Source organism: Penaeus chinensis, chromosome 37 (assembly GCF_019202785.1).
Source record: "Penaeus chinensis breed Huanghai No. 1 chromosome 37, ASM1920278v2, whole genome shotgun sequence".
NCBI lineage: Eukaryota > Metazoa > Arthropoda > Malacostraca > Decapoda > Penaeidae > Penaeus > Penaeus chinensis.
The window spans coordinates 1,416,523-1,429,022 of record NC_061855.1 but is presented as its reverse complement, the minus strand read 5'-3'; the positions used below and the strand labels follow the sequence as shown (position 1 = coordinate 1,429,022).

At 33.8% G+C, this 12,500-nt stretch overlaps 2 protein-coding genes across 2 annotated transcripts in view; one reads left to right on the top strand and one right to left on the bottom strand.

Moving 5' to 3' along the window:
• Positions 1-1,015, top strand: part of LOC125045709 — a 66,761-nt gene extending 65,746 nt beyond the window's left edge. The window contains exon 11 of the mRNA XM_047643138.1: positions 1-1,015. This exon is cut by the window's left edge and continues 569 nt beyond it. The gene's annotated coding sequence lies outside the window, so the exon portion shown is untranslated.
• A 7,244-nt stretch (positions 1,016-8,259) lies between these two features.
• LOC125045734 (proteasome subunit beta type-4-like) overlaps positions 8,260-12,500 on the bottom strand; it is a 24,158-nt gene continuing 19,917 nt past the window's right edge. The window contains 4 exon segments of the mRNA XM_047643165.1: positions 8,260-8,552; positions 9,370-9,521; positions 11,321-11,462; positions 11,746-11,892. Of these exon segments, the coding sequence (XP_047499121.1) occupies positions 8,540-8,552; positions 9,370-9,521; positions 11,321-11,462; positions 11,746-11,892 (454 nt within the window). The 3' untranslated portion in view covers positions 8,260-8,539.

The following is a 12,500-nucleotide window of genomic DNA, read 5'->3' as shown; positions in this document are numbered from 1 at the left end:
AGGAATCTTTTTTGTGCTATTTGCAGCAAAACATGCAAAGCAGCTTTGCATATCTTTGGCATTTCTGAAACTGAGTTTCTCTTTTACCTCATATTGTATTAGGGTCCATGTGCATTCACTTTTATGATACTGTGCTGTAGATTTCATACAGCAATGTCAGCAGAAGATATTTTGCAAAGTACTGTATTGCCATAAAAGAAAACTAGAAATAACTCTGTCATTGCTACAGATATAAATCATGGTTGTATTCAGTAGGAATCTTAATAGAATCATGGTTCATTGTACACACAGTTGAAGGTTGTTTTCGTCTTTATGGATAATTATGGTTACCATGATAAAGAGTTGGTAAATGTGGTAAGAGATATGCGGCAAATCTTGAGAATTCACATCACCATGATCTCGGAGGCTCTGGCTGGGCTGCTCTTCTTGTGTTTCTGCCGTGAGCTCACACATAAGGATACACACTCAGGCAATCTTTCATTTTTGTTATTCATAATCGGTCTCATTTGTCCTCTAACGGTCAATGTCGTTGGGATATTAGGGAAATTGTAAAAAGTCTTAGATTTCCAGAATGGTTATTTCAGGAGCATGCTTTCTTCCATTGATGATTCTGTGAAAAAACTCCCATCACTTTTTACTCCATAATTACGTCTTCATCCATTTTACATAGATTTAGTCCTTTTCTTTTCTCAGTCACTGCTAATGCTTGCTGTTACTCTGTTGTTGAGCAAACTGAAAAAAAAGAATTTGAGCATTTTCATGGATATTTATTATAGGTAATTCAGGGTTTAAATATTCTCATGTTTAGACCGTAGATGGAACTGTAATTCTGATGCTAGTGGTTATATTGAGTTTATGAAAATATGATTTTCTGAAAATGTATTGGTATGGAGCATATAATTGTTTTAATACACACACACACACACACACACACACACACACACACACACACACACACACACACACACACACACACACACACACACACACACACACACACACACACACACACACACACACACACACACACACACACATACAAACACATACACACAGATATATATATATTTCCACATGCATTATATAATATAGGGTTCAAGTGAATTTTGTCTCTGCACGCTCACTTTAGTACCCATTTCTTGGCCAGGCAGCTGTCAGTGCTCAGCAGTCAGAGGCATAGTAACAAGCAGTTGGCAGTGGCTGGCTTTCATGTGTAAGGCAAGTCTTCTCTAGAAGGTCTTTTGCCAGGTTGAGTCCAGCCATCCGTCCATATGCACTGTCAACCACTACCATTACTGCCATTTTTCATTTTTATAGCAATATATTATTTAACTTTCTTGTTCCGTGAACAGTAGCACACTTTAACTTTCATTTTTTTTTGTTTGATTAAAAGAAATGGAGGTTCTGATATGTCTAGCATTTATGTTGCCTCATGGGTAAGTTATAAACATTAAGTTATCTCACTTTAAAGTTCTTTGTTGTGGAACTGGGAAAAAAGACACAATGGTATATCTTTTTATAAGTAAAATATTAGTTATGTACGATTTGAAAGGAGAGGGAAAAATTAGTAGTGACGATTGGGACAAAATGTTTCACTCCAAAGAATTTCCGAAGTGCAGTGTAGCATAGCGAAATGATTTTTTTTTTATTTACGATACATTCATTTAGTGTGAAGAGTGGAGCACTGAGTATCAGGAACATTTCAGATTTGTCAAATAGGTGGTTGGCAGTGGACTTAGTATTAATTTTATTTACTGTAGATTTAACATTTTACTTTAATATGCTCTTTGTATGCTGGGTTGAATGCTCAGTTCTCCAAAGGCAACTAATATTGCATCACTGTATGTACTCATACTCAGGGTCTGGTATTGGAAGCATCTATGTGATTTTCCATCTTCATATGTACATATTTCTGAGTTGGTCAAAATTAGACAGTAAGTTGAGCTGTTCATGTCTGTGTTGTCTAATATTTATTTATTGAATTCCTCCCAATATAGTACAATTTACATTTGTATTTGTAACACTGATATGTTTTCTTGTTGGCTATGGGATTGACCAGTTGGACCAAGAAGAGTGAAATAAATCAATGCATAATGATACTTTAAAAATGTAGTACCAGTTTTCGATTCACATTATTGTGGTAAACTGCTGTGCTGTTACTGTAATAAAGCTTACAGTGTGTCAGATATAGCAAGGTAAGAATGAAAAAGCAACCAGTGTGGGCATCTTAATCATATAGCTCAGTTTACAGTAGGCATTTATAATTTTAAAGAAGTTATTTTTTATATTTTAGCATTCATGCCGTATCTGGTATTTTAATGTTATCAAGCCATTTTAAGTTTTAAGGTCATATGTACGTAGACCAAGATAATATGACAGTGATGATTTAGATACATAGTGTATGCAAACTTTTCTTTTGATTTATACACTTTAGAAATGTTTTTTCTTTTGTAATTGTTATTTTGTTTATATATAGGTTTATTTTATTTCGTTACTCTGAATTTAATTTCTAAGTTCTAATAACCAAAAAAGAATAGAAAAGTTATGTTAAATTTCAGATAGAAAATGTACAGCCTTTGTTGTAATATTATATTATGCCATATTTTGAAATTTACTTAAAGACATACTTACCTTCAAGGTTTCTGTTTTGCTCATGTTGATAAGTACTTCTGGTACAATAAAGTTTTCCTTGAGAATAGATTATCCTCAGTGGAATAATGAATTGAAAATGTGTTAAATGAAAATATATTAAAGAATAAAAGTTGAGATGCACTAAGCATTAATTAAATTAAAGTAATCATGATTTACATGCATTAATAAGGAAATATTAGGGTGGTCAAATATTAGGATCATCATGTAACCATAAGTAATGCATATTTTTTGAGGACTTTGTTACATGATATTTAAAAAATGACCAAAATAATTTGCATTATAAGCACCTGTAAAATATAGAAATTATTTCCTGGTTAGCTGTTACAGATGCTAACACATTTTACCTTGAATTGGAAAGAATTATCCAAGTTTGTAATATAAGAACAGATGCCAATATCTTTGCAAAAAAAGGTGCAAAAATAGTATCAGCATTTTTTCTATATGTAGTGTTACTGTATATGTTAATATGTCACATGATTTTTTTTTCTTATCTACAGTGATTAGCAATAGAAGTATGTAATCATATTGTTAACCCCTTGTCACCAGAAAAATGTAGTGTTCACTGTAATATTATTTTGTGAAATGTCTCTGCACATGGGTATCTCTGCAAGTGCTTAGCTACAGAGGAGTCAATGAGTAGACCTTGTGACCTCACCTGATTTCACCTTGCCTTGAGTTTTCAGGAAAAATATCTTTTTTGCTAGTGCTTGTTATTATTGGTCACTAATTAATATAATATTATTGACATTCTAACAGCAGTATAAGACACAAGGAAAAAATATCTAAAAATCAAGGAAAAGAGTAAATAGGTGAGATAGATAGGACTAGTAATTGGCTCCCTGGTGACTTGTAGAATCATCTGCGTGTAATGATGATTAGTAAACTAAACCCACTGTGGGCATGGCACTATGTACGTGCCACCCCTGGCGGCATCAGGTTAACAGTATCTATTACCCAGACAGGCATATTCATGACGTGTACTTTGTAAGAAAGTCTTTGTCATAAAGGAATAGGCATAGCAACTGGAAACAGTGTGTAAAGAAACTACTACAAGTTGTGAAATTTGTTGGTTGTTAATTGTTTTAGAAATTTTATACAATTATTAGCAATTTTTATTTCTGTTGGAATTATATGTATCATATCAATAAGCTCTGACATTTAGAAATATGACTATTAAAACAGCCGTAGCTGAAAAGGTAATCTTTTGATTATGTTTGGTTGTCACAGAATAGGATTTGGGTGTGGTTAGACTGCTGTGTTAACTGAAATTCAGAAGCCATTAATAGTTTTATGTTGATCATAGCATGTTGAAAGTTATGCATTCTTAATTTACAGTCAATCAATGTACAATTGCTATTGGTAAAGCATCAGTGGAAATGCTTTCTATAAGATAGATTTTGATTTGTTGCAGCAGTAAATTCAGTACTGTTATTTATTAGAGCACAAAAATGTATAATCCACTGAAAACACATACATGAACAGCTTGTTATGTGTTGTTGTGAACTTCAAGGATGAATAGTTGAAAGTGAAGAAATCATATTTTGCTTAAACTTCTTGAATGAAAGATGCTTGTGAAGATCATTGTAATTTTAGTTATGCTAGTTGTAGAATTGATATATTTGTCTCAGTTGCAGTGGGCATTTATTTCTAGGTGTATGAAACATGCTCAATAGCATATCAGTATGGTGTCTAATATTCAAATGAGTTTGTAAGTTTAATATACAGGTTTATGATATTTGATTCGTTAATTGTCAGACAAGAATAGAATAAAGAATTTGTACAGAGACTGTACTAACATGCAATGGATATTCAGCTGTGAAGTGATACTAAATCAACTCATAAAAGTACCTTCTAGAATATCTGCTGCATCATACTCAAATTCAACTTTTTCTAGAACTTTAATCTTAAGTTGGCCAAAGTAGTGATTAAGAAATAAATATGTGAATAAGAAATGTAAACCTTTAAGTAACGCAAATTCGGAAATACTACAGCGGATTCAATTTTTTATGATTTTTTTTTTAGAAGCTGCAAATTCAAATCTTGTTGTTATTGCACATTATACAATAGAAGCATTTGCAAATATATATTTCATGTGTATATATACTATGTATATATGAGTATCAATCATATTTTAGCATTTTTTGAAAACTTAAGTCTGATCAACTGCAACACAACTCTTGTTGCAATAGGTTGGTTTTGATTAAAATTTCTTGTCTGCAATTAATATTTTACATGTATTTATTAATGATGTTTTTTGTTACTCAACTACTCCATAGTTCAGGATGCCATTATCTCTGTTAAAGGGATTCTTCATGTGATTGGAATGTTAGACAAAGTTTAGTTTTTGTTTAACAAGGAAAAAAATTATTTGAATCTTACCAGTACTGTTAAGGAAAGTCTAAGCATAAAATGTTTTCTGTGATGCCTGGAACTGTTGATGTTAATGTATGCATGATACAAATGGTAGTGTATTATAGATTTTGTTGATTTTCTTTAAGTAAAAAAAAAGCCCAAAAAAAAAAAAAAAAAGGAAAAAAGCCAAAAAAAAAAGCACAATATCCAGACATTTTTGTTTTTTTTTTTTAATTTTTTCTCTTCTTAGTCCTTAGCAGAATTTTACACACAAAAAAAATATTTTATATACTGGTAATTTCCAATGTTTCATAGATCTGTGAGTGATACTGTGGCAGATGACAAAGGCCATTTACTTTAACTTGTCCATTTGTGCAATCATAGCATAATTTTGATATGTAAGTTGGAAGTAATAAAAAAAAAAAAAAAAAAAAAAAAAAAAACGAAACTTAGGTATTTTTCAAATGAAATGAAATGTGAATTGAGGTAAATGACGTGTTGTTTATATTTTGTACTGAACTGGTATGTAAATAGGAGTGTATAAGGTATCACTGTTGCCCAATGGTGCAGTGTACGTACGCATTGTATATACAACCATTTGTGCATATGAAGAACAAAAATAAAAAAAAATGAAGATGAATGAAATGTGTTATTGATGTGCCTTACGTCTGTTATTCCATCATTGTGCAAAATAAGAGGATGAAGATAAGAGGTCAGGATGACTCTTCATACAACTTTCATGTGACTGGTGAATTATTCAAAACAGATTCTCTGATTCTGAAAACAAAGGAAAACTGTAAATGCTTTTACATTTAGAGGTAGCTTAAAGGAACTTAAAAGGAACTTTTTGATTCACGTTTTGTCACTCACATTGAGTAAATGTGAATGGACCTTTTCCCACTGTGATAATTATCCAAACAATTTAATTTCTTACTAAATATATTCAGTTTCAACAATGTCAGTTAAGAGGACTGCCTTGCTAGGAAAGGTGGATCAATCAGATTCTGGCTATAAAAAGATTCCAGTTTGATAGATCTTTGAATACTGTATGTATCATAACTGTGTATTCTTAACCCACTGCTGCTGGAAAAATGTAGTGGTCACTCTTGCATCATTTTGTGAAATGTCTCTACACAAGTCATTTAGTAGACCTCATGACCTCTTCTGGTATCACCTTTTCATCATAATTGTATTGACATTACTAATAGCAATATAAAAATCAAAGAAAGGGATAGACAGGTGAGACTATTACTAGTAAATAGCTCCTTGATAATTTAGGGCTTGCAGAGTCACTTATGCATGGGGACAATATATAAACAAACTCTCAGAATGCATGGCATGTACATAATGTACATGCCATGCTAGCAGTGGGTAATATTGCATTTTTAAGAATTCCCACACAGATGAGACCTCCCAAAAATATTTCCTAGTTTCTTATTATATATTATATCATTTTCCATATATTTGTTTTACACAGAGGTATTAAAAAATAGGTCATAATTAAAATTCTTTAGTTTGTTTGCAATTCCAATGCCCTTCCAGCGATGCATCAAATTGCAAATTTGGTTAAGAGCCCACAGCATTACTATTTTTCCACTGAGCAAATGAATAATGAGAAAAAAAAATTGTTTGTGCAGTACTCAAAGACCTTTAGCTGATGTATGTGCTTATCTGATACTTGCATTTTCAAGGCCAAGAAGCAATACTGTATTTGAATGACTGCAAAATATTAGAATAATAGAATTCTAGGCTGTACTGTTCACAATCGATCCTTGCAATTCAATGTCAAAAGTTTTGCTCCATGTACTGCAAAGATGATCTTACTTTTTCAATCAGTGCATGTGTGTTAAAGTAATATACAGAAAAGTGAAACCTACATAATGACAAAGCTAAGTTTTTGGGAATGAACTTTTAGGCTCAACTTTCTCTAGATAAAGTTGGTATGTCTAGTGTTCTGCACTATACACTTTATAATAGAAAGCTTACCCTTCTTGCAACTTACATTCCACATGGAAGTCTCTCACTCACACACACCCACACCCACTCACTTTTCTTTTTGTTTGTTAATATCAGGATACAAGAATATCATCAAATCAAGTCAACTCTGATAAATAATGTCACATCTACACTATGAGGTTGGGTAATATCAATATTATTTTGCCAAATGTGAACTGATATTAGATAAATAATAAAGGCAAATCTACACATTACACCCCGTGTCAAGCTAAAATATTAATAAATAGATATTCCAAGGTGATCACAATTTCCATTAATTTTTGGGCATTTGGTTGCGCATAGACATCTAGTATTGTAAATTCAGCAACTGAAAATTATCCTGAGTAGCTGACAGATTTCCTTAAGTAAGGGGGGGGGGGAAACTAATTGTTAGCTTTGATAAAAAAAACCTTACATACGAGGTAAAAGAAGTCATACATCACTAATACTGAACCTTTATACTAGCCTAAACATAATGATTATCATTTTATATTAATCAGATAGTAAAGGTTTTTACTGGAGGAAAGAATAATCATCTGCATTTTCTTTTCTTTTTTTTGTATATGATGTATTAATCCAATCTGTTTGCATATAGAAGGTTTGACAAGTGCTCAGAAAAGGGGCCAATTAGTAAGCCATGCCCTAAGCTGATTTCCCCTTTCCTTGAGTTTTTGCAAAAATTATTTTTCCTAATGCTATTATTGTTGTTGACACTATTGTAATTTTATGAATAATAACACCAATAATAAAAATAATAATCCCCCCCCTCCCCCCCATATATCAAGGAAAAGAGTAAACAAGTGAGCTAGGAAATTGACTCCTTGGTGACTAAGCACTGATAATTAACCCAATAATGACAGGTTCTCCCATGTCATCTCAAGTCTTGCTCCGGGCAGTGGGTGCAGGAAACAGCCATTTACCCTGCTCTCTACAATTTTGGCTGTGGCAAACAATTTTCCATGAAGTGTGGCTACAAGAAAGCTCAAAGCCTACTTTTGAAGGACTAACTCATCAACACAGAGCCAAACAAGCAAACATCCATTTAACACACACAACTTCGACCATGTGTTGTGGATCTTTGCCATCCAGCATTAGGGCTCAGTTTGTCACGGCTGGGTTTGCCCTTAATGAGGTAAAAAGCAAGTCATTCTCAAAAGTAGTTAAAAATTAATGATGAGCTGTTTCAGAATTTTTTTTCTGTTTGGCATCTGGAGAGTATAAATATCAGCAGTATTAATAAAGGGTAATAATATAAATATATTTGTTTAGTCTTTTATCTATTAAAGTTTACATTCTCCTGGTTTTATTTTCTTTACTCTGTTAGGCATCACATTCTGTTAAAAACTCGAAACATAGGAATATTTGTAATATATCCAAAAACAATCTTATTGAGATGCACTGTGCAGTTGAGAATATGAAAATACAAAGGAAAAAACGTACATCCACTGGTGATTTAAACATCTAAATGATAAATAGCCAACACGTAGAAAAACGAAGATTCGCTGCAAGAATCTACGTGCGGGAACCGGACTACAACAGATCACTCGTATCCCCTGAGGAGTAAGAGAGCACCATGGTTGTTATTTTTATTGCAGATCTATTGCATAGAAAGGGTATATATCAGGATATATATTTAAATAACTCTTAATCAGGTACTTTGTAAAACATCAAGTAAAAATAAGAATTCAGAATAATCACAATCTTGATCATTCTTTTATTATCAGATAGTGATCAGCTCCATCAAATTATTATGTCCTAGGATGTGAGAAAGCTAAACAGGGGACACCTGCTTATATAATTCATTGAAAGAAGAGATGACAGGAATGTTAAAAATGAGCATCTTATAGTATTTTTAGTATAAATTTTTTTTTGTTCTAATCACATAAACCAATGTCTAGGTACATTCTTCAGAACTAATTTTTAACAGCGATCATGATATCCAGTCAGATAAATGCACTATCATGTCCTTTTAGCAATGAAAACACAATGCTGCCTTGTTAGATATTGACAATTTTTGTCTTTATTTTAACATTTCACTTGTAAAAAATCACATTAGCTAAAACAGTTAAAAATCCAAATATAGAAGCTTACAAGTTAACCAATTTTTCTGTAACAACATAATGCTTAATCCATTGGTGACGGATATAGAAAATAAAAAAAAAAATACGCTCTGGCGAACGGCGGCAACGTGCCGACTTTGAGCGCGTGAATTCGGTACATCAAGTCGAATCATTGCCTCGGGGCACTTTGGCGCGCCGCCGCGGCGGACAGCCGCACGCCACATTTCGGGCGTATTGTTATGACGCCTATAGGCGTGACCCGTCGCCATTGGGTTAAAGGTATTGCCACAACATTCAACAGAGGACTTACTTGATATGGTGTGCAATGGTCCAGTTGGTCTCTGGCTTGAGGTTTAGGTTGTCGTGGATGGTAACACCTTCGGGTGTGATGTCTGCCAGCTGATACTTGTAGTGTGCACGGCAGTCACGGTAATACAGCACAGTGAGACACTCCTTCAAGAGCTGAAGAGCAAAATAAAGATGTGAATTACCCTCCTAAAATGAATATGTATAGTAAATGAGTAAAATGCCACATCTTAAGATGTGTTATATTCTGAATCAAAAGCTTAGCATAAAAAGTGTTTTCATCAAACAAAAAAGGAAAAGTGAATGCAGAACTTCTTTTGTAAGCTTTTGATTCATGCTAAACTCTCACTGTTAGTTTCCTATGTATAATTAAGTTTACTGTTCTCATATACTGAAGTAAAGTTACTGCAAAAAATCAGTTAATCAAGTAACACTTCTTGAAAAACTGACATTACTACTGCCAGCACTCAACTACATGGCTACAAGGTATATTTAGCATTCTAAATGTCAAAATTTTACAGCAATATTGACAAAACCACATTCTTTTCCGGAAGTTTGGACAGTTGGCAGTCTAATAATTCACTGTCATAAGAATGTATATATATATATATGAAATGCAAAACCGCAGCCAATGCACAAGAAAACATTAAAGCAACATCATCATCTAACAATACTAAAAGACACTGAAAATCTGACCAATAGTTCATTTGCTCCTAGTCAAGTATTACAAAATCACTGCAATGAATTCCAATCTATAAAATCTATGGTCATGGTAAATAAAGTTGGAAAGCACTCCCTTTGAGCTGTGTCAGGAGAAGAGTTCACGAGATGAGACCTAGTGTTTTCAACCTTTGTTGAACAATTTGTGTACAAGGCCTTGAGGAAGTTTAGCTTTGACTGTGGAAAGTGAATATAAACTCCAGTGAGTATCCAGCTAGCCAACCATTGACCGTGACTTAAGGATAGTAGTAGATTAAAACATTTCCTTTCTGTATGCAAGAAAATTAAGAAAGCTTATCATTTTGGCAGTAATGACATTGGAGATCAGCATAGCATTCTAACCTGAACATTTCCGTATGCTCCCTCCACACACCAGATTAATTTACATATCACCACCTAGTATATCATCTTTTTACTTAATTTTACTTAATTTTCCTTTTTTTTATTTTCATTTTTTTTATTTGCATATTCATAGAAATCCCCAATATCCATTCATATATGAGGGGTAACTAGGATAGCATTTTCAACTTTGTGCTCTTACTGATACAGTGTATAAGGGCACCATCCTAGAATACTGCATAGTAATGAGGTTATGTGCTCATAAAAAGATATCTTGCATATTATAGAGGACAAAAATGAAAATCTTTTGATTTAGAGTTCATGTATCGGTAGGAGGATATTGCAGCCTAAATGGTTTCCAAAGCAGGATTTAATATCAGACTTTTTTTTAATTAAAAAAAGTTGAGACTGACAGTTTTGAAGTTTCAGGAGGACTTTCAAACTATACAGTCCAACTTGGCTGTGATGCTGCCTCCAAAACAAAAAGATAAGAGTTCACTGTTGTTGGGCTGCATAAAAATGATTAGTGAAAAGTTGAGTAAAATCCATTTTTTTTTATGGAGCAAAAAACAAACAAACAGAATCACAGTATTATCACCAACTACACAGGTACATAACATGTTAAAAGAAAATATAGGCCTTCAGAAATGAATGTTACAATATGCTTCTGATTCATGTAGATAGAATGAAAACCTTTTTGTGCAATGAAACAGGCAATATAACCTCTCTGGGTAAATGAGAGGGAAATGGAAAGAAAACTTGAAAGCTTAAGTAAAAGGAGGTTGGGGTATGAAATATGAAATGAGAAATAAAAACACAGAAAGCAAGTCAGAAAAAAAGAAAGAGAAAGAGACAGCGAGAGCTCCCCATAAGGAGATTAAGGATGAGATCTTTACCTTCTCTGCATCCTCCCTGGTCAGGTTTGGTTTTTTCTCCCTTGCTTCTCTGATCATGGGGATGGCCAGATGAACGCCAAAGCCAGATGCTACTTCCTTGGCCTCAAAGGCGGTTCCAATCTTGTCAACGTAACCCAGGAAGCTGTAATAGTATAGAGTGCATTTACTGTTGGCCCTTGAATCAGATTTCATCACAGACAGACTCAAGAGACATGCATACACACACCCTCTCTCATTCATACTCACATACAGTATTTGTATTATCCATTCTATCACTGATTGAATTAAATTATGTTGTTTATGAAAATTGAAAGGCTTGGAACTGTTCAACCAATTCTTCTATGTTTTACTACCAAACCTATCTCTTTTGTAGTGCATTGACCACCTCAGCATTTAAGTATGGAAAAGGATACTACTGCACTTACGGTTTATCATTCTTATAACCAGCGGCAACACACTCAAGCCATAAGGGGTCGAACTTGCTGCGGCGGTTGTACAAAACCCTTGTTAACCAGCAATGTAAGGCTCCTGCATCCAGCACTCGTGTGTACTCTCCACACACATCATCACGCCTGCAATAAATGACGCATTAAGTCAGAGGATAATTAATTAACCCAATCAGTCCAGATGGCATCAATACATATTAAACAAATATATAATTGTCTTTACACAAAAGATGGCTCTACAAGAGTTTAGTGACCAAGGCTTCAACTATTAGCCCTACCTATCTCACCCGTTTACCTTTCTCCTTTATTTTTGGAAAGCTTAAAAAAATCTATCGTTTTCCTTGTTTTTAAAATACTAATAACATTATAATTGTATTATCAGTAACAACAGTATCAATATTAAAAGTATACGAAAAAAGAAAAAAGAAGAAAAAAAGGAAAAAAAAAAAAATTGGACAGAACATAAATCCAGTCAGTAAGTTAATCAAAATCCTACTCTGGTAATTAGTTAGATGATCGTTAGTACACGTTGGTGCCTGGCTACATGGTTGCCGTCCAGTGTCTTCTGATTGATGTGGTGGGGGTGTGGGTTGGGTTCGTATGTGGTGGGTTCACTGTGTGGGGTTGTGGCAAGTGTGGTTGTGGGTAGGTGGGTAGTGTCGTGTGTTGTGTGTGTGATGGTTGTGGGTGTGTGTGTTGAGTGTGTGGTGGTGTGTGTGGTGTGTGTGGTGTGT